The following is a 22,590-nucleotide window of genomic DNA, read 5'->3' on the forward strand; positions in this document are numbered from 1 at the left end:
GCTATGTTGACAGTGACTGAATGCAATAGCCTACCTCTATAATACCTTTTACTTGTAATTTTTAGATTCTTCTACCTACATGTATGTTGAAGGTGGTGAAGAAGACAAAGCATGTATTCAAACACCACCCATTAACTACAATGGAAGTATCAGCGTCGGTTTTAGCGTTCATATGAACTTCGACCCACAGCTAAACTTGCGGGTTTTTATTCAAGAAGGATGGAATCACGATAAAAAGAAACTGATTTGGGGAAAAAATGGAACTACACAAGGATGGGAACAGATTAACCTAATGGAAGTGAACCCGTCAATGACAATGTTTGCGGTAAATGTTTAATTTATATTTGTTGTTAAAATATAATGGCTTCTGTTTATTGTTGTTCTCTGAAGAAAAAAAAGTTGAACTTCATGTGTATGCTATTACATTACTTTGGTGAGAAAGTTGAATGATGAGTTGTTTCGTGTAAAATATATATAAACTGTTTTTGATTTTGTCATTTTTAGATCTTATTTGAAGCAGTACTTGGACCATCAAGTTTAGGAGTAATTGCTGTTGATGACATCAACATATATCCGGATAACACATCATTGAACGATGACAGAAAATCGAATGCCATCATTATTACCGCAACAGTGGTGCCTTTGGTTGTCATTTTTGCAATTGCCATAATTTTAGTCACATTCAAAAAGCCATGGATGAACAAGCCAAAAGATGGTCCAAGAACTACGTCCACAAGGAATTTCGACTCTGATGTTTACGCAAATTATGAGGTAGATGTATATGAGACTGTAAAAGCTTAAGAAGCAAATTGTACCATTTATTAAGTGTTTAACTATATAGGTCTAAATATTATCTTCAAAACATGTGAAAATAGACATTAAGTAGACAATAGCTAATAAATGGTAGCATGGGCGTCGATCGGTGGGGACTTTTCAAAGTAGGGGACATCATATCGTTTGCCCCCCCCCCCCACTTTTCACCAATCATCTTTAAATAAAATCCCACTTTTAAAAGCGAATGGAAAGAATAACAATTACGCATGACTCATGAATTTTGTCTGTTCAGTTTTCCAAGTGCGGTACGTATTTTGCGGATCAAAACCGAGTAAAAACGCAATTGTTTATACATTTCGTAACCATCTCAGAAACCACTAGATCGATTTTATGGGTGCAGCGGTTGGCTAAATTTATTGTGAAAACAATGTACTAAACGTTGTTAAAATTGGAAGCGTGTATGCTTATCAGGCCAATATTTTTACAAACTCAAAAGGGCACAATTTCTACTATAAACGATTTATTCCTTTTGTATATTATTATGACCCGTACGTATATACTAGTGTTTAATATTATCTACATACATAGGATTACTGTTTTTCCTAATTTCAAAAAAATATAGTTAGTTAGTTGAATTTTATATAGCCATTATTAAATAATAATTATACAGCCTTTGACACGGACATGTCTATCTATTTCGATTTAGTGATACCAAAATTTTACAAACTCCAGTGTTCGTTGACGCAATGACGTCATAATAATCAGTGGCGGATTCAAGTAGGGCCGGACCGAGCCAACCAGCCTCCCTAAATTTTTCAAAATTATAAAAAAAAAATGGGGAAAAAAGAAAAATTAGAATTAGAATTTAGGTCTGAGAGTGCCATTTCCGGCAATCTAAAGGTAAGAGTTTTGAAGATGTGTATAAGAGACAGGGTCTACATAGATTACTGGTTTTCCTAATGTCAAAAAATTGTAGTTAGTCAATTGAATTTTATGTAGCCTTTATTAAAAAAAAAATTATACAGCCTTTGGCTCGGACAGGGCTATTTATTTAAATTTATTTAAGTACGGTGATACCACAAGTTTAAAAACGCTAGTGTTACGTTGACGCAATCTCGCAATGACGTCATAATAATCAGTGGCGGATTCAATTAGGGCCGTACCGAGCCGACCAGCCTCCCTAAATTTTTCAAAATTATAAAAAAAAAATGGGGAAAAAAGAAAAATTATAATTAGAATTTAGGTCTGAGAGTGCCATTTCCGGCAATCTAAAGGTGTCATAATCATAAATTTTCTTTCCTCAGCCCCAACCATGGTAGGGTTGAGGTGATCTACTCTCCCGAATTGTGCAAGTCCCTCCCTGCCCCACTATTTTGCTTTCTTCCTGGATCCGCCACTGATAATGATAAATTAAGTAAATCACGTTTATGTTTGTGAAATCAAAATGCTAACTAATATTTTGTGTGCTCCCTATCTCCATAGTCCTGTTTGATCGTAAATTAGACGGTATTATTTCCACTCACAAAAGTGTAGTCGCAATATTGCTTACACAAAAGTGAAATTCAAAAAGAGGAGAAAAGCAAAAACCTCTTAATTGATTTTAAAAGTACTGTACATGCAAAAAGACTAAATCAATGACTGCTTAAGTTTGTTATTTGTTTTTTTCATGGTTAAAATTTTGAATACGTCACAAGCTAATCAGTAGATAATAAATCATTATTGTTATGAATGTTTTTGCACGAAATATATAAGCGGGCATAATTATGACTAAAGGGATAATTTTAAAAACTTTTATGATGAGTATTTGAGTAGCAGATTCAAGGGGCTTAGCCGGCCCACCATCCCTAATTTTTTCTTCTTTCGAAATTTAAAAGTGGAGAAAATGAAAATTATATTCAAATTCAGTCTGAGAGTGCGATTTCCGACCAACTAGAGGTGCCATAATCATAAATTTTCTTACCTCAGCCCCGACCATGATGGGGCTGAGGTGGTCTACACTCTCCATCTGCAAAAGTCCCTCTCTGGGCCCAGCTCTATTTTAAATTATTGAATCCCTCACTGGATATTTTGAAAATTCCGTATGGAAATAAATGTTAATTGCATTGCTTAAAAACAATTAAAAGGTTATAGGCGCCAGAGCTTCCGGGTGCTTCGCCCCCCTGGTCCCAAACCTAAGGCTTGGGCTTACGGCCCGAGGCTTTATTTTTCATTTTGTCCACCCCCACACTTTTAACCACGGATCGACGCCCTTGAATGGTAGGTCAGCAATTGTTGTTTGATTTGAATTAAGAGCTACTGTGTTGTACTTCTTCTTTATTAACATGAATGTACAATTGGTGAAGGAAGCAAAATGTAACATAATCTTAAGAAGATAGATATTTTCAACTCAAATTGCTATGTTTGGTGAGTATGGCGTAGCAGTACAAGTATGTGCAAAAGTCAGTATATAAATTCATAGAACGTATTACTGACCAGTAGCAGTGTTTATAATTCTAAGATGCACAGTAGGTGGAGAAAACTACCGTACTTCATATTATATGGTCCAAGAATTTTTCTGTTTTTTGGGGGTGGGGTTAGGAGAGATGGGGGAGGGTGGTGTTCTATTTACTTTTATATGGAAATTTGTTTAAAATAAAAAATTGATTAATTGATGTTTGAGGTCAAAGTTGCTGCTCACATTGTGAGAAAATAGAACTTCATTGAACTCACAATTGACATTTTTATAATTATATAACCATGACTTATTTGAAATTTATGCATGGTAACTTTTGTTTTGTAAAATGAAGGTAAAGGTATGAAAAATTCTGACATTACCTAAATGCAACGTTCAAAACTCATGTGAATGTTATAATAAGGTCTTGTATTTGCTGGATAATTTCGGCCGCCACATAATTATCTGGCGGCCGCCACATAATGGATCTGAAATTTTAATTCACTGGTGACACTAACGGGCTTCCGTACAATGGATCTTTCCGGAGTGTCAATTAAACTTAACAACTGACCTATCAGAATAAGGCCAGGAATATGCATGTGTCCGACAAACGCACGTGTTTACGTAGGCCTACATTTACGCTATTGTTTTTGTGGAACCTTCGTAATAATTAATATCCATGGACAGGACTTAGCGGAAAAGGTCTAATGCGTAGGGGATTAAAAGTTATAACGTTATACAGTGGATAAGATTTTAGACTAGAAATTGCAAATTGCAAGTGAAGTGCTGCGAAGTACAACTGCATATAAAGAGGGTGGTGTTCTATTTACTTTTATATGGAAATTTGTTTAAAATAAAAAATTGATTAATTGATGTTTGAGGTCAAAGTTGCTGCTCACATTGTGAGAAAATAGAACTTCATTGAACTCACAATTGACATTTTTATAATTATATAACCATGACTTATTTGAACTTTATGCATGGTAACTTTTGTTTTGTAAAATGAAGGTAAAGGTATGAAAAATTCTGACATTACCTAAATGCAACGTTCAAAACTCATGTGAATGTTATAATAAGGTCTTGTATTTGCTGGATAATTTCGGCCGCCACGTAATTATCTGGCGGCCGCCACATAATGGATCTGAAATTTTAATTCACTGGTGACACTAACGGGCTTCCGTACAATGGATCTTTCTGGAGTGCCAATTAAACTTAACAACTGACCCGGATCAGAATAAGGCCAGGAATATGCATGTGTCTGACAAACGCACATGTTTACGTAGGCCTACATTTACGCTAATGTTTTTGTGGAACCTTCGTAACAATTAATATCCATGGACAGGACTTAGCGGAAAAGGTCTAATGCGTAGGGATTAAAAGTTGTAAACGTTATACAGTGGATAAGATTTTAGACTAGAAATTGCAAATTGCAAGTGAAGTGCTGCGAAGTACAACTGCATATAAATGTTCTTCGAACAAAATTATTTATGCGAATCAAGTGAAAATAATGTATAATAAAAATATAACAAATAATATGAGACACGACCCATTGTCTATATTAGAACACTTCTCATTGGGTAACAAAGTCGTTATTTTTCATTTTTGTCAAAAAGTGTCTATAGTGGTGAATTATGGTTTAGGTTTTTTTTAATAAAGTTTCAAAAATTTCTATGTATGTGGAAAATGTAGTTGATTATCAAAGGTTACATTTTTTATTTTGAAGATTGCATGGTCTAGGAAGTGTACATTTTTTTATGGGGCAAGTTTCCAGGGGCGAGTTGACTGCCAAAGAGTGTTGCCAAAGTGCGAGCCAGCGTGTTATTTGATCACAAGTGCGAGACATCGCAAGCGTGAGCCAGTGAGCCTTGACGTCACGACAATAGATACGAGACGTTAACGAGTTGTGCGAGGTATCGGCTGAGATTTGTGGAGTACAATTCAAAAAACAACTACTGTATAGGTCTAATAATGAATTATTGTGACGTTAAATAGACAAACGTTAGCTATCAAGGAGTGACGTTGTTTTTCATTGGGACCTTCGTCCCATCAAGGCTAGGCCTATACCATCCTAGTTAGTCTAGACCTGGATAAGGCTAGCGCGACATGCGGACGTTGGTACGTGTAGGCATGGAGGTATAATTTTTATACCTCCATGGTGTAGGCATGGAGGAAGTATATTAATATCTTAATATATTTCCTCCATGGTGTAGGTTAGTCTACAAACGTCGCCTAAAGTATTTTACCCGGCAGAACGAAAGAAGAAAACTCCGCTTTTCAGTCGTCTTAGGCCCTTGTTTTTTGACAAACAATGACCTTTCAGAGGTCAAATTGCTGTCAAGAATATGAATTGGCTGCTTCGCAGCAATAAATATAAAATTAATGTAGGCCCAGTATGACAAACAGTGAAAGCTTTGGCGCACTGGAAATGGTTTGGTTCCTCAACCTCCTTTGCTGACGTACATTTCGCATATATGTCCTTAAGAAAGGCACCTTGTGTAAATTGCTTTAGTCTACCCAGTTGTATAAATGGGTAGCAAATTGCTGGGAGTAGCCTCTGTGGTGGACCAGCGTCCCACCCAGGGTGAGTACTACACTCTCATCCACTTCACGCTACAGAAACTGCGAATAGACTCCAGCCTTATGAACCCTAGTGGCACGGCAAGGAATTGCTGAACTTAACTAAATAGGCAATAACAAATAGAGGTCGGCTTTATGTTGTTTAATTGCAGTAATGTACTTTGTGTCATTTATAATACTGTACAATCGCTAAAATAATCATAAAAGCTTATAATAGATAGTAAGCCTTTTAGCACCAACATTCTATCGTTTGGTTAATAATACCGTCTCGTTTTTCTACGAGTAAAACAAAAATCAGTAATAAATTCGTAGGCTGACTATTAGCAATGTGCAGTATGAAGACAATTACTTTATATGTAAATATGGTATGGTCAGAGATTCTTCACATATTTTACCAACAAATCTCAAATTCATAAACGTTATATTTCTTGTTAATTTTGTCGATGCCAACACGCAGGGACCTTTTGATAGGTTATGCTTAATATAATAGTAGCATCATTTGTTAATATTTGAGTATTGCTTTCATTTCTCTTCCTTCAGACACTCTTACGCTGACGAAGGCAGCAGGTGCTGCCGAAAATTTCGTTGAATAAATGTACATGTCTCAAATTATGTCAAAGTGTCCGGCGTTAACAACTGCAGTGTTATTTTATACAATCGAGACATACGTGGAACATCATCGACTAAATCGATCAGATATATATCTGTCTCTTATACTATATATATATATGTATATATATATATATATATATATGTATATTATATGATATATATGTATGTATATATAGCACAAGGAAAATAATATATAAATAAATTTAAACGTATAAGAAATAATATAGGTCTATAGCGCAAAATTTAAAAAGTCTATAATATTATTGGGCATTGGAAATACTAAATTTTTACCATAAAAATGTAAATGTTACCGGTATATTATAAATAAATGGAATTAATGGAAATTGCGAATATTAACAAATAATTACAAGCGATTTACGTCGTGCATGGGATGAGTAGACGTCAAAAATATATAAAATCGAGAAAAATATGCCTATACTGAACAGAGTAGGGAAAACAATAAATCCCTTTGTTGTTGTCTTGAAGCGAATACGTCCACCACTCTTATGGGCCAGGGATAATAATAGGGACCGTGGCCGATCCAGGAATTCAAAATAGAGGGGGTGTCCAGTGAGGGACATTCGAAGAAATAGAGGCCCGGGTGCACCCACCTCAGCCGGCCGCGGCCCCACCATGGTTGGAGTTAGGAACAAAATTATGATTATGGCACCTATAGATGGCCGGAAATGGAGCTCACAGACTTAATGGATTATAAATTTTGATGGATGGATTTCTGGAACGTGTGAGAGTGTGTCTTGAATTTTCTACCCCGGAAAATGTGGCCTTTTGGTGATTTGGGTGGGGAAGGGGATTGCGTACGCACCCCTCCCCCTCCCTGCGTACAGGCCTGCCTGCCCAGGCAACTTGTAGTTTACTATTTTAATAATAATAATAATAATAATAATAATAAGGATGATGATGATGATGATGATAATAATAATGATAATACAGTAATATGATAATAATAATATAAGTCTACTAATATTAAAATACTACTCTACCACTACTACTACTATTACCGCTACTACTACTGATGATTACGATAATGATAATAATATGTTATATATTCTAACAACTATAATAACATATAATAACATTAGTAACATCTCGGCGAGGGACAAAATGACAAACTTAGCCAAGCTTTGGTGCAGAGACCAGAGGAACGTGACCCAACTGCAACAATACATTATTCACCAAAACGAATATATCGTGGGAAAAATATATGTATTGGATCAAATATTTATAAGATAATGATGTCAAGAATATAGATAGCAACTTGTCGGCATCGAAGTAAACTGAATTATAATAATTGTACAAAGATTACATGTCAAACAAAAGCCTGCATCTTTACTTTAGATTCTTAAATATCGTTCTTCGAGACCAAGAGCGATTACAGGCCCTCTTCTCAAACTTTTTTTCTCTAGGACCCAGCTTGTGCAATCTCAGACACTAGCCGGGACCCGAATTTACTTGACATTGATATTACTATTAGGCCTATATCGATTTTTGCTTACTATTATCAGTGGCCGATCTAGGAAATCTTAATAGGAAGGGTGGGGAGGAACTTTTACAAATAGAGAGTCAACCCGCCTCAGTGCCGCAATGGTTAAGACTGGTGTAAAACATGTTATAATTAGAGCACCTCTAGATGCTGGAAATTGCACTCTCAGATTTAAAGTGTTTTTTTTTTCTCCATTATTTTTTTAATTGTGAAAAAAAAAATTTTGGACCTCAAGTTAAAAAAAAAAACTTTTGTGGCCCAAGCCTGACTAACCCAAAATCTCGAAAATATATGATGGGCTTTTTTGCAGAAAATATTTTCAAACTTTAAATAATATATTTGATATGGTTACTATTATATTAACCAACCAAAATACATTTGAAATTTATTGAGAAAATGCTATTGTTTTAGGTCACATGACACCGTTTCTGTTTTACGTTTATGTCTATACCGTAAAAACCTCGAATTGAAGCCATGGGCTTTTTTTTATGAACTTTGGATGGGCTTCTTTTCAAGATGGGCTTCTTTTCGAAGCTACTTTTGCAAAGTCAAGAGTTGGGGAGGGAGCTGCTTTAAAAATGGATGCTCTAAACTTTAGGAATTATAAGTACTGTATAAAACAATAAATAGGGCCACTGTAACATCAATAGAGAGCAGCTTAGCTCAGTCGGCTAATCTGGTGGTAGCCACTGTGTGTGTACGTGCGCCTAAAAGTGGAGATCTCTAGGTCCCCGGTTCAATTCCCATCACTGCCTCTCCTTGCGTTTCAGTTGTAGGGCTGAAAATACAAGTTACAATAGCGGATGAGACGTTTAAGCCGTCGGTCCCGTGTGCATTTATGGCCCATGTGCACGTTAAATAACGCAGTACACTCTTCGGAAAGGAGTAGGGGATTGTCTCCCGGTGTACAGCCCAATGACCACTAGAAGGACCCCCACTGGAAATAGGTCTTCTAGACTTTCTTGGACTCCATTGTGTTTACACCGAATAAATCAAATCCAATCCTGTATCATGGAGTGTATTAACCGGTATAAAATCACCTAACTACTATAGGCCTAAACCAAGCGTGTTTTTAAATTTATTTTCTTGTTTTGAAATTCATGTACAGTGAATGGATTGTACTATCTCGAAAAATGCCCATGTTATCTTGAAAAGAAAAGGCTACTTTTTCAAACTAATATAGGGGCTTCAATTCGAGATGGCCTTTTTTCTCGAGATAAGCCATTGGGCTTCAATTCGAGGTATATTTTGTTTGGTAAACCAATATTTGGGTCGCGACCCCATATTTTGAAAGGGTGAGATTAAATTACAATAGGCATTTACACTTTATCATATATCAAAAACCCCAGGCTGGTACTGTACAACATGCATAGGTACGTTATTGTGTTTTTTTTGGCAACGTCATGTTTGAATTCATGTATATCGTTATCCAATACCCACGAGCAATACTTCCTGATACGAATAGGTGCGCTTTTACACACGAAGCGGGGACAAGTAGCACTTATGTCGGGAGTGCTTGGATAAAGTTACGTGAAGCATAACATGCTTATAGAATAATGGTGTGATTGGTAGTAATCAATTTGAGTATCGGGGGAAAAGAGGAGTAGTTGACGCAGCTATGACGCTCACACATAAGGTGTATGCACATCTTGACTATCCTAATTATAACTGTGCTGAAATATTGTTTTTAGATTTTTCGGCATCGTTCAATACGATTATTAAGCCTCATTTACTTACTGAGAAGTTATTAATTATGAAACCTTCGGATCTCTACCTTCTGCGAAAGAAGATTGTTAAATTTAGGGGTGTGTGAGTCGTTGATTTGTGACACGAGAACATCACAAATCATAAAAATATTGTAATTGATAACAAGAATGTAGAAATAATTGAATGACACTACCTGGTTAGCAAATTAATAATTAATAGAGAACTGGGAAAGTACTGGTAAATTAAAACTGATAAATACTGTATGCACTAAGTAACACCAGGGAACCTGTATCCCTTTTATTTATTTTTTTTGTGATAGCAATTTAGTGATGATGCATACAGTTGAAATTAAACCCAATCAACCTCACTAAGTTTTTATATAAATCACCTACGGCTAAAACTGTTTTTTTACCTCCTTAATTTTTCATGTTAAAGTCAGAAAATGAAGACCTGTGAATTTTCAACATCCAATAAATATTGTAGAATAACTTTAATTTGATGTTGTTAATAAATGTATTTAATTGTAATTCTTTTTCTCTCATTTCATTCATGTTTGGTGTTCTAAAAGAAGTGTATTGCAGGGATGGGCATAAAAATAGGACGAAAGGCCACAGTATATTTTTGACTTAACATTGAGGGCTGCACCTAATTTTCTTTAAGAACTAGAGTACAGTAAAACAAAAATCAGTATAATAAATTCGTAGGCTGACTATTAGCAATGTGCAGTATGAAGACAATTACTTTATATGTAAATATGATATGGTCAGAGATTCTTCACATATTTTACCAACAAATCTCAAATCCATAAACGTTGTATATTTCTTGTTAATTTTGTCGATGCCAACTCGCAGGGACCTTTTGATATGCTAATATAATAGTAGCATCATTTGTTAATATTTAAGTATTGCTTTCATTTATTTTTCTATAATAGGCCTATATATATATATTATATATGATATATATGTATGTATGTATGTATGTATGTATGTATGTGTGTATGTATATGTGTATGTGTGTATGTATGTATATCAAAAGGAAAATAATACATAAATAAATTTAAACGTATAAGAAATAATGTAGGTCTATAGCGCAAAATTTTAAAAGTCTATAATATTATTGGGCATTGGAAATACTAATTTTTTACCATAAAATATAAATGTTACCGGTATATTATAAATAAATGGAATTAATGGAAATTGCGAATATTAACAAATAATTACAAGCGATTTACGTCGTGCATGGGATGAGTAGACGTCAAAAATATATAAAATTGAGAAAAATATGCCTATACTGAACAGAGTAGGGAAAACTTCGAAGCTACTTTTGCAAAGTCAAGCGTTGGGGAGGGAGCTGCTTTTAAAAATGAATGCTCTAAACTTTAGGAATTACATAACTATAAAACAATAAATAGGGCCACTGTAACATCAATCTGTAACATCAATAGAGAGCTGCTTAGCTCAGTCGGCTAATCTGGTGGTAGCCACTGTGTGTGTACGTGCGCCTAACAGTGGAGATCTCTAGGTCCCCGGTTTAATTCCCATCACTGCCTCTCCTTGCGTTTCAGCTGTAGGGCTGAAAATACAAGTTACAATAGCGGATGAGACGTTTAAGCCGTCTGTCCCGTGTGCATTTATGGCCATGTGCAGTGGCGTCGAGAGCCAGTAAGGGCCCCGGGGCAACACCTCACATGGGCCCCACTTCACTTGGGACCCCCACTCGGCCGCTCCCCAAATTAAGTCTCCTCCTAAATCTGACAACAAAAGTTTTCATCCTGGCTTGGGCTCGGACCATATGGAGATTTTGTTCTTACCCCGAAAATTTTTCATCTTGGTCCGGGCCCCCCAGTAGACCCGGGCCCCGGGGCAGCGACCCCTTCCCCCTCTCGACGCCATTGCATGTGCACGTTAAATAACGCAGTACACTCTTCGGAAAGGAGTAGGGGATTGTCTCCCGGTGTAGGACTACTGCCCAATGACCACTAGAAGGACTCCCACTGGAAATAAGTCTTCTAGACTTTCTTGGACTCCATGGTGTTTACACCGAATAAATCCAATCCAATCCTGTATCATGGTGTGTATTAACCGGTATAAAATCACCTAACTACTATATAGGCCTAAACAAAGCGTGTTTTTTAAATATATTTTCTTGTTCTTGAAATTCATGTAGAGTGAATGGATTGTACTATCTCGAAAAATGCCTATGTTATCTTGAAAAGAAGCTTATAGGTTTCTTGTCGAGGCTACTTTTGCAAATTAATAATATAGGGGCTTCAATTCGAGATGGCCTTTTTTCTCGAGGTAAGCCATTGGGCTTCAATTCGAGGTATATTTTGTTTGGTAAACCAATATTTGGGTCGCGACCCCATATTTTGAAAGGCGTGAGATTAGATTACAATAGGCATTTACACTTTATCATATATCAAAGACCCCAGGCTGGTGCAATGCATAGGTACGTTATTGTGTTTTTTGGCAACGTCATGTTTGAAATCATGTATATCGTTATCCAATACCCACGAGCAATACTTCCTGATGCGAATAGGTGCGATTTTACACACGAAGCGGGGACAAGTAGCACTTATGTCGGGAGTGCTTGGATAAAGTTACGTGAAGCATAACATGCTTAATGAATAATGGTGTGATTGGTAGTAATCAATTTGAGTATCGGGGGAAAAGAGGAGTAGTTGACGCAGCTATGACGCTCACACATAAGGTGTATGCACATCTTGACTATCCTAATTATAACTGTGCTGAAATATTGTTTTTAGATTTTTCGGCATCGTTCAATACGATTATTAGGCCTCATTTACTTACTGAGAAGTTATTAATTATAGGAAGAAACTCACGACTAAACCTTCGGATCTCTACCTTCTGCGAAAGAAGATTGTTAAATTTAGGGGTGTATGAGTCGTTGATTTGTAACACGAGAACACCACAAATCATAAAAATATTGTAATTGATAACAAGAATGTAGAAATAATTAAATGACACTACCTGGTTAGCCTATTAATAATTAATAAAGAACTGGGGAAGTACTGGTAAATTAAAACTGATAAATACTGTATGCACTAAGTAACACCAGGGACAGCCTGGGTTTTTATTAAGTTTTTGAAAAATTATTACAATTTATTATAAATTACATCTAATCTTTAATATTTTGATTGAGAATTTGACAAGAAAGCAGCGCAATGGAGTAAAAATGATGAGCTGTAGAGTCAACCTCTCACTCTTTCATCTCTGTAAATTTTCAGCTTCCTTAGAAAATTCACTGGTCTTCATTTTCTGACTTTAACATGAAAAAGAAGGGAAAAAAACTAGACTTTTTCCAGTATAGCTCAGCAAGACATAATCGCCATATTAATAGCTACGGTATTTATTGAGATCCTGTGTAAATACTGTTTTTCTTTCTTTTCTCACTGTAGTAAATAATGAATAGATTATTAAATACATGCCAATATTAAATGGACAATTATGTCTGTCTCTTATACACTTTGTAACAACGCTATTATGACAGCATGATTCATGTGTTCCTTTCAAAATTACTGAAACCGAGTGAAACGTGTGAAAACTAGGGCAAGACGTTACCGCGTCCCAACTCTCTCTCTCTATAATAGGCTAGGCCTACGTCCTCGCTCCTGAGTAATTCGTTATTTCGATTTTAATGAAAATATTTTTTTTTTATTAATAATGCAAAAACAGACATTATACAGTACACTATAATTTATGATAAACTAGACTTTTTCCAGTATAGCTCAGCAAGACATAATCGTCATATTAATAGCTACGGTATTTATTGAGATCCTGTGTAAATACTGTTTTTCTTTCTTTTCTCACTGTAGTAAATAATGAATAGATTATTAAATACATGCCAATATTAAATGGACAATTATGTTAGTTCTTTTTATTTGTAACAACGCTATTATGACAGCATGATTCATGTGTTCCTTTCAAAATTACTGAAACCGAGTGAAACGTGTGAAAACTAGGGCAAGACGTTACCGCGTCCCAACTCTCTCTCTCTCTATAATAGGCCTAGGCCTACGTCCTCGCTCCTGAGTAATTCGTTATTTCGAGTTAGTAATTCGTTATTTCGGATTACTAATTCGTTATTTCGAGTTAGTAATTCGTTATTTCGAGTTAGTAATTCGAAATAACGAATTACTAACTAGAAATAACGAATTAGTAATCCAAAATAACGAATTACTAACTCGAAATAACGAATTACTAATCCGAAATTTCGAATTAGTAATTTGTTATTTCGGATTAGTAATCCGAAAAAACGAATTACTAATTCGAAATAACGAATTACTTAATTCGAAATTTCGGATTAGTAATCCGAAATAACGGATTACCAATTCGAAATAACGAATTACTAATTCCAAATTTCGGATTAGTAATCCGAAATAACGAGTTACTAATTCAAAATAACGGATTACTAATCCGTTATTTCGATTACTAATCCGAAATAACGGATTACTAATTCGAAATTTCTGATTAGTAATCCGAAATAAAGAGTTACTAATTCGAAATAACGGATTACTAATCCGTTATTTCGGATTACTAATCCGAAATTTCGGATTACATTTTGATGATTTTATATACCGTACTTAAGTGGCACGAATAGGCTTTCGTAGTATCTTGATAAAACTTTCATTTTTTTTTATGAAGACGGCACAATGACACATTCACAAAGTATACGTCAATATCAAATTTACTTAAGATGTAGTCAAACTTCATTACATAATTAATGACTATCCTTACTCAAATTCTTGAATTTAAGTATTGAATCTCCCCATAAAAAGACTTAATAATGCCAGATCAACTGCCAGTAATTCTAAACGCGCACAGTGTGTGTATGATGTGTATATGCAGTCCATAGGCTTGAAGGCGCCTTGTTGGCTCACTTTCAATCACTTAATATAAAGCCATGTAATCTTTCTTTCAACGTACCTACGTTCTTTCATATGTTACCAGATAGGACGCCATTTTAAAATTTCATTTTGAAATGACATGAATAGGCCTATACACCAGTAGGCCCTAGGCATACTTTTATTTGGAGTTCGGCCCGTTGCACCTGACTCGTTCTTTTGTGGATTTTCTGTTTAAATTTTACTATTGTATACAATCACGTGATTAATATTAACCAATCTACCTTGTTTATTTTCTCTTTGATGAACAGGAAACTATATTAAAATATTTAGGCCCTATTTGAAAACGACATTTATGTGTTGTAAGCCTGTTGCTTTGACAAGATGAATTTTGCTGCTTATTGGGCATTTCTGCTTGTTTCTATCGTTCTCGATTGTCAATTGAGCCAAGCACAAACGACATCGGTTTGGGCTAATCCACAGTCTTATTTTAGTTGTGACTTCGAATGGACTTGCTACAGAGACATATCGCAAGATCTGAATGATGATTTTCAATGGTCAAGGAACTACGAAAGTCCACCTGTATGGAATAGAGGTTCGAACACTCCTATTTAAAGTTTTATTTCAAGTATAAACTAATTTTGTGTAGGTCTAATACTAAACTTCTGCATTTTACTGTCATAAACTGCCACTTAAAGTGAGCTTTGCTGTAAGAGACAATTAAATCTTCAAAATATTATGTTCACTGTTACTATATTCTCTATTATGAATATTATCGTTAATATTATCCTTATTTTTTTTCTTATTCTTACACTCAACCTTAAATTTACTGTTACCATTACCACTACCAATACGCTTACCAATTGATCACTAGCCATACGGTTACCATTACCACTATCATTACTGTTGTTGTCTCCACCAAAGGAAGTTACTGAGTATGAATTCACCGCTGTCTATCTGTCTTCCTATTATGTCTGTCTGTCTGTTACGCAAAAACTAATGATCGTCACAAAATTTAATGGAATGCTAATATTTGAACAGTTTTTCCTCAAAAGGCATTATCGGAAAAATTAAAAGTAAATATTGCCACGATGGTGTAATTACAAAATATATTGGTATTTATGAAAAGGGGAATAGAAAACCCACAAAATGTCAAATGAAATGGCAATTTTATTTTGATACTGAAATCCACTGGGTACCGACCTGGGCAAGGAAGGTGAGGGACATTAGAGAAAATAAACTTTAAAGTAATACGTAATATTGTTCCTACCAAGACAAGTTGTACAGATGGAAAATGCAACGATGTAAGAATGTTGTTGAAAATTAAGCACATCTCTTTTTTGAGTGTGTAGAAGCAAAGGAACTAACTATGGAATACATTAATAATTTTAGTTAAAGAAAATATGGTATAAAGCAAACTTTAAAAATATTGTCCTTGAAACGGGAAATGTTTATGTCGATCATATATTTTTATTAAGGTTATTTTGTATAGGCCTATTTAAAGCATACGTCTTAAAAAACGTTAACAAATGAAAGGCTTTTTTTTTATAACTGAACATAATATCAGAAAATATGTACAATGTCTCGCATAATGTTTATAATATAATAATACTGTGTAATTGATGTGCGAATTGTCTTTATAAGTTAACGAGGACATTAATGTTTTACTTTGCTTCTTGTTAAACACGCAACAAAAGGAAGTTTGTAGTGTCAGGTATTCGGTAACACAATGATTATGTTTACTGTATCATAGTTTTAAAAAATATTTAAAATAAGAAAAGAAATTAATGTTTCTTCATCTATGTCTAGAAGAAAATTATGAAAACCACGAAAAGGGAGGAAAATGAATGGTTACCTACAACTTTAAAGCAATGTACAAAATCAATTCCTACCGGTATTTCATTTGTAAATGTATTAATTCAATTATGAATTATAATTATATTGATGAATAAATGTGGTAATTTTTGCCACAAAAGAGAAACAAAAAATATTGGAATGGTATATATTTTTAGAAGAAAGAGTTGATTAAATTTTTGGAAGAAAAGATGCCAAAGTACAAAGTCAAGTTAACGAAAATTAGCCTGCCTGCTGCGTATTGTTCGGTATTCAGGCTAGGCGCGGGGCAGAAAACAATGGAATAGCCCATTGTTTTATCTATTTATATATTTATTATAATATAAAATTATAATATAAGTATATTATTATATAATTATATATAAGTGTATTTATTATAATATAATATAAAAACAATACATGGCCTGTGTATTGTTCGGTATTCAGGCACGGGGTGGAGGTATGCAATCTATAGAGTGACTGCTCAATAAATATTATTAGACCTATTATTGTTATTACTATTACTATAATTGTTGATAAATTTTGCTAATAATTAATTTATATTATGCATAATTATTATCACTATTAATTCTTTTTTATTTGCCTCAGATTATAACATGTTTATTAATGCACGCGGCAGACGTCCTGGACAGGTCGCTCGCTTTAAAACTCCGGTAATCTCACCGACATGGTGGCCATCCTCTTACTGCATACAATTTTCTTACATCATAATGGGACCATATGTCGGTCAGTTTGAGGTGATTACAGAGAACGAGTCACACGGTGTTGGTGACCCCATTTGGATTTCATCGGGACTACAAGGACCTTACTGGAACACAGAATATATTGACTATCAACCAACAGATTCATTTAAGGTATGATGCAAATTCTGTTTTTGAAACTACAATTGTATTGATGATAATTAATGATGTGGATGGTTGTGATAGTGGCGATTTGTAATAAATATGAATATATGATGGTGATTTTGGTATGCAATATTTATGTGTCATTACTATAAAGTATAGTAATGAGCTAATTTGATTCGATTCTAACGAATTCCTCAGTGTGGATCATTTCGCAAAGTGTGCAATCGCAGAACATCGTGAAACATTAAAAAAAAATATATATTCGGAAATTATATTTCACTAATAACTCCATGATCTGAGGAGGAAAAATTCTGAATCGTAACCTGACATAATAATGATATTAATAGACATAATAATAATAATAATAATAATAATAATAATAATAATAATAATAATAAACATAATAATAATGATAACAATAATCATAATGATAACAATAATAAACATAATAGTAATAGACATAATAATAATATTATTACCTAAACCATACAGTAAAATTGTTATCATGATTCATTTGAGCTAAAATCAAGTTTTATTAAACATAATCTCTAGTTATAATCATTTTCCTTGTAAGTATTGCAAATTTGGATTTTATTAAGGTTTTTGTGATATTTCCGTCCTTATTGAGGCAGTGCCGCTCTATTATACTGATTGTTTTCAGACTACACCTTCTCACCACTTCTTTTGTAGATTCATCATAAAGAATATAGTATATTTTTAATTTGTAAACAATGTTCCATAAAAATTGCATTTGCTACCACTCACGGTAGTAAACAAAAACTTTTATTACGAATGAATTATTCATTTTGTTCTGAGATATTCATTGTGGTCATCACCACCACCATTGTGATCATTGACACTCCTTAAATTTCTACTAATTAAAAGTACAATTATATTATTATTATCTTCATTATTGATATTATCAATAACGAAAACCCACGAAATAGTAATATTATCAGTATTAATTATATTATTATCATTATTATCATCATTGTAATTCTCAAGTTTAAGCCTTTAAAATGCTCCTTCAAATATGACAAGGCTGTAAATTATCACAGTTATAATGGTATGCCGATATTTTCAGGTCATATTCAAGGCCACTGTTGGACCAATTTCGTTTAATTCCTACATCGGTATAGACAATTTGGAAGTCTACGATGGAGAGTGTCAATCGAGTAAGTTAATTACCTCTTATTATTTTATTATTATCATCATATTCATGTTTATAATGGTGATGATGATGATGATGGCGATGTGATATTATTATTATTATTATTTAATTATTATTATTATTGTATTTTTAATGCAATTATTTTTATAATAATAATAACAAAACTTACTACATCTGTTTATAAAACAGAACATAGGGCTGTCCTCTTTGCTATAATGAGAAGTAATGTTGAAATTTAAAAAAACCTAACATAGTCACACGGAAAACAAAAATGAAATCATACAGAAAATTATGAAGAAGATTATGAAGTTAAACAAAATAAAAGCAACTTGACATCAGGGAATCACGAACTATGACTGCTAATAATATTCAAAAGATGTTATAATTTGATATGCACATCGTTAATATGGTCTTTGCCTGGACATTATTCGAAAAAGACAGCAGCTAGTAAAAATAAAAAGGGAAAATAACTCGAAGTTAGTAAGGCTCGAACTATAGCTGCACTGTTAATAGAGGGTGAAATAGAGACATATAACCACTGCGTGCTATGTGAGTCGACCCTGCTTTAGTCAGTTCATTTTTAGTTCATAGTGATTCTGTGATTAAAGCATAACTTGTTCATGTATATCTCACTGCTATAATGCGAAGCAAAGTTGATATTGCTAAAAAAAAAAGTTATTAAAATGTATGAAGTAAAAAAAATACGAAAAATAAAAATATTAATAGTACTGTGCTAAAAAAAAAAGAAAAAAAAAAGATCATGTTAACAACTAACGCGACGTTAGTGAGACTTGAACTATTGCTGCATATGGTAGTACCGAGGTACATCGAGTCTCATAACCATCGCACGCTATATGAGTCGACCTTGTGGTAATTCAGTGATAGAGAGCAGGCCTGTAGCCAGGTCATTTCAAGGGTGGGGGGGTTCTCTGGGCGTGGGGTCCAGGGGACTACCTAAGGGCCCCGGTGGGGTGGGGGGCGAAGCCCCCGAAGCCATAGCAGTTTTTGTGTTTAATGGGTCTATATAAGGTTATAAAAGCAGTTATGTTTTGAAAAAAACCTATGTAATAAAAGGTAGTAATATAAAATATTTTCTGAGAATTAGCATGCTTAAATCACATCGACAGACAAAAAAAAAACCTCATCGTATAATCAATATCAGTATACTCAACACATTTATTATTATAATACAAAACAAGCTATTATAGGCCTATAAAGTAATTTACAAAGAATTATGTATTGTGCTTCTTTATGTATACATTTAAGAAGTGTTGTCTTGTTTTAACTTGATTTATGAATCTTCCAGTAGGCCTATATAAACAAATAGAGCTGCTTGTTACAAAATAAAGTAGGAGCTGAACTTCTTCTTGAATCTCATCTTGTACACTGAAAATAATAGTAGGCCCTACTATTTTTACTACATGGCTAAAAAAAACACAAATATTGTCATTACTACAACTGACAGCGCCATCGTTAAATTAAGTCAGAGCCCAAAATATAGCATATTGGACATCATGGGAACCTAAACTTTAATTACAATTATTTGTTTACTAGGCCTAATTCGAAATTATTATTTTAAGACTTTAACCTAATACATACTGATTAATAATAGCTGAGATTTGATGCACATTTCAGGATTAATAATCGTTTTTAGTATCTTACTGAATATTTATTGTCTACCAAATGAAATATGAATTATATATGAATCTTTAGAAATACAATTTCTACAATATTAATCTTGTTTTTATATAGATAAAATGTTCGATAAATACTATCTTTCATAAAACAAACGAAATTCAGCGCGTCTATTTTCATTCCAATCATGGACCTATTAATAAGAATAGGTCCATGTTCCAATCATATGGCGTTTGTAAACATGTACACTGACGTTTCGTCGAATCCCAGGACTTTCGACGGCAATGCTGGCCTGCCTGCGTAGGTCCCAGGCCAACCAATAATAATTAACAAAATGTATTTTTTTAAATATAGGCCTATGGCGCATCCTATTGTAGGCCATAGGCCTAGTGTGTGTGAAGTACTGACTTTGTTAATATATGGGTGAAATTGCGCACAAACATCAAACTCTTGGCCTAACATACAATGCCAGAGGAAATGATATCACGTTTTAGTCACCAAAAAGGATTTTCCACGGACGCACAGAGTAGGCCTTCTAATAGTATGACCCAAAGCGAACGAGTTTTTGGTCTCGAAAATCCAGACACTTCGTTAAGGCCTATACGGTACAAAATAATGTACAGTATATAATTCATTGAAAAAGCTTTAAAATGAAGGACTTTTAAATGAAGTTTATGTATATAGGCAATAATAATATTTTGCGAATCTTGGGTTTTTAAAAGCAATCTTCGGATTTTTTAGACCCAATCTTGGGAATTTTGATTTTCCCTAGTGATCACGCTGCATTTAGAGACAGAATTGTACCGACCCGACGACATCAAACTAGTGTAGGCCTAGGCTTAAGTACAGTAGGGAGTACTACTAGGCCTAGGCTTTTGTTGTAAAAATTGAATTGCATGTATACACTAGGGAAAATTTTCCCAGGGGAGAACCCCCGGACCACCCTTTCTTTTGGGATTTATCGATTCATGGAAAAAAGAATACGCATGCAACTACTCATTTGTTTATGTATGTATACACACATAAATGAGAAAAATTTACCTGACCTATTTCAAGAGGGGAAAACCTTGAACCTTGAACCCGGGAAAGTGCTAGAAAATCTCAAATTTTAAATCGCATATTTTGTTGAGGTAGGCCAATTTCCTCTAAAAATTGCACATTTTAGGGAGTTTTGATCAATTCCGACGAAATTAGAATTAAAAAAACAAATATTTTTCGCGCGCTTCGCGCTCATTTTTTAATGTTAAAGCTTGTGCTTGCTCTCCTTTGCTTTCTAAGTTATAACACATAGCCCCAAACTCAAGAAAGAAAATTTAAGGTAGATCGTTTTACCTAAAAGAGGGGCCTCAATGTGTAATGATGTTGAAAGAATATGTTTGTAATAAGTAAAGCCATAAGGAAAATGCTTATATTCAGTTTAAAAAAAACCAGTGTGGCCATATATAACATAAGAGCATTTCTTGTTGAGGTAGGCCAATTCCCTCTAAAAATTGCACATTTAGGGAGTTTTGATAAATTCCGACGAAATTAAAATTAAAAATACAAAAAATTTTCCATTGGTATCACACCAATTCATACGGTAAATTACTAACCGGGAAAATTAATACCTTTGCCGCCCCCCCCCCGACCCAAGACCCCTGTTACGCGCCTGCTTATAAGTGGGGCCCCCCACTTTGAAAAACGTTCCGCCGGCCCTGTAATTAATCTGTCAATTTTATACCAGGGGCCTACAGTATTGCATAGGAGTATTTAATAATATGAAAAATGGGGAAAACAGTTTCCTTTGAAATTTACTTAGCGAGTGTGTATGAAACCGGGTCTATGGCAACTAAAATTTGATACTACGTCTAGAAGTGTAAAGATACGGACCCTATTAGTAAAAACTGTTGAATTCTAAATGATTACAAGATGACCAAGCATATGAATGAATCAGTCTAAAATGATATTCAAAGATATTATACAGCTAACCGCTAATGCTTGCGTTGCATGTCTATTACACACCAGCACTCACAAATGTATGTAAAAATTGGTCGTAAAATTTGATAACAAGTTGAAAATTAAAATCTATTGTAAATATTTATTTGAATTCGTACACCGATTCTGTTTCAAGTTGTTTGTTTTCAATATTATAGCTGTTTCATTGCCATGACAATGTTTTGAAATCGTACTGTATAACACTCCAAAATTTGTTTTATGGGCAAACAACAGAAGGCTCTGAATTTTTACAAGTTGACCAAGCGTGTTGCTGCATCATTATTGTTCAATTACGATCACTATTCAAACAGAGAGCAGGCTATTTAGATGTCGTTGTTGGTAACTTCTTTTTTAAATTGTGAGTGTAAATATTCTTTAGTGTATATACTCTAGATAAGAATTGTAGATAAATAATGCACATAAAATCAATTGTTGATGGAGAACGGCGTCAGTCATCTGATTAGTCCCATATTAATAGTACCGATATTTTGAATATTCCTCTTCCGCGAATTGTTTGATTGACAGTGACTCATCTAATTCTTATATAATCACTATAACATTTTAATCGAAATAGTTCACCATATCGTAAAAGTGTGAATACCCACCCAATTCGTTGGCGATCCTCAGTGTATGTTATGTTAATGA

General features: G+C 34.2%; 2 protein-coding genes across 2 annotated transcripts in view; both read left to right on the top strand.

Moving 5' to 3' along the window:
- Positions 1-1,014, top strand: part of LOC117101931 (MAM and LDL-receptor class A domain-containing protein 1-like) — a gene marked incomplete at its 5' end in the record, with an annotated part of 32,422 nt that extends 31,408 nt beyond the window's left edge. Inside the window, 2 exons of the mRNA XM_033242044.1 lie at positions 66-325; positions 505-1,014. Coding sequence (XP_033097935.1) covers positions 66-325; positions 505-801 — 557 coding nt within the window. The remainder of the gene's footprint in view (positions 1-65; positions 326-504) is intronic.
- A 13,805-nt stretch (positions 1,015-14,819) lies between these two features.
- LOC117102031 (MAM and LDL-receptor class A domain-containing protein 1-like) overlaps positions 14,820-22,590 on the top strand; it is a 23,074-nt gene continuing 15,303 nt past the window's right edge. The window contains exons 1-3 of the mRNA XM_033242247.1: positions 14,820-15,061; positions 16,909-17,174; positions 18,250-18,340. Of these exons, the coding sequence (XP_033098138.1) occupies positions 14,851-15,061; positions 16,909-17,174; positions 18,250-18,340 (568 nt within the window). The 5' untranslated portion in view covers positions 14,820-14,850. The remainder of the gene's footprint in view (positions 15,062-16,908; positions 17,175-18,249; positions 18,341-22,590) is intronic.

Source organism: Anneissia japonica, unplaced genomic scaffold (assembly GCF_011630105.1).
Source record: "Anneissia japonica isolate Jap-2015-1 unplaced genomic scaffold, ASM1163010v1 scaffold997_len2565447_cov190, whole genome shotgun sequence".
In the NCBI taxonomy this organism is placed as follows: Eukaryota; Metazoa; Echinodermata; class Crinoidea; order Comatulida; family Comatulidae; genus Anneissia; species Anneissia japonica.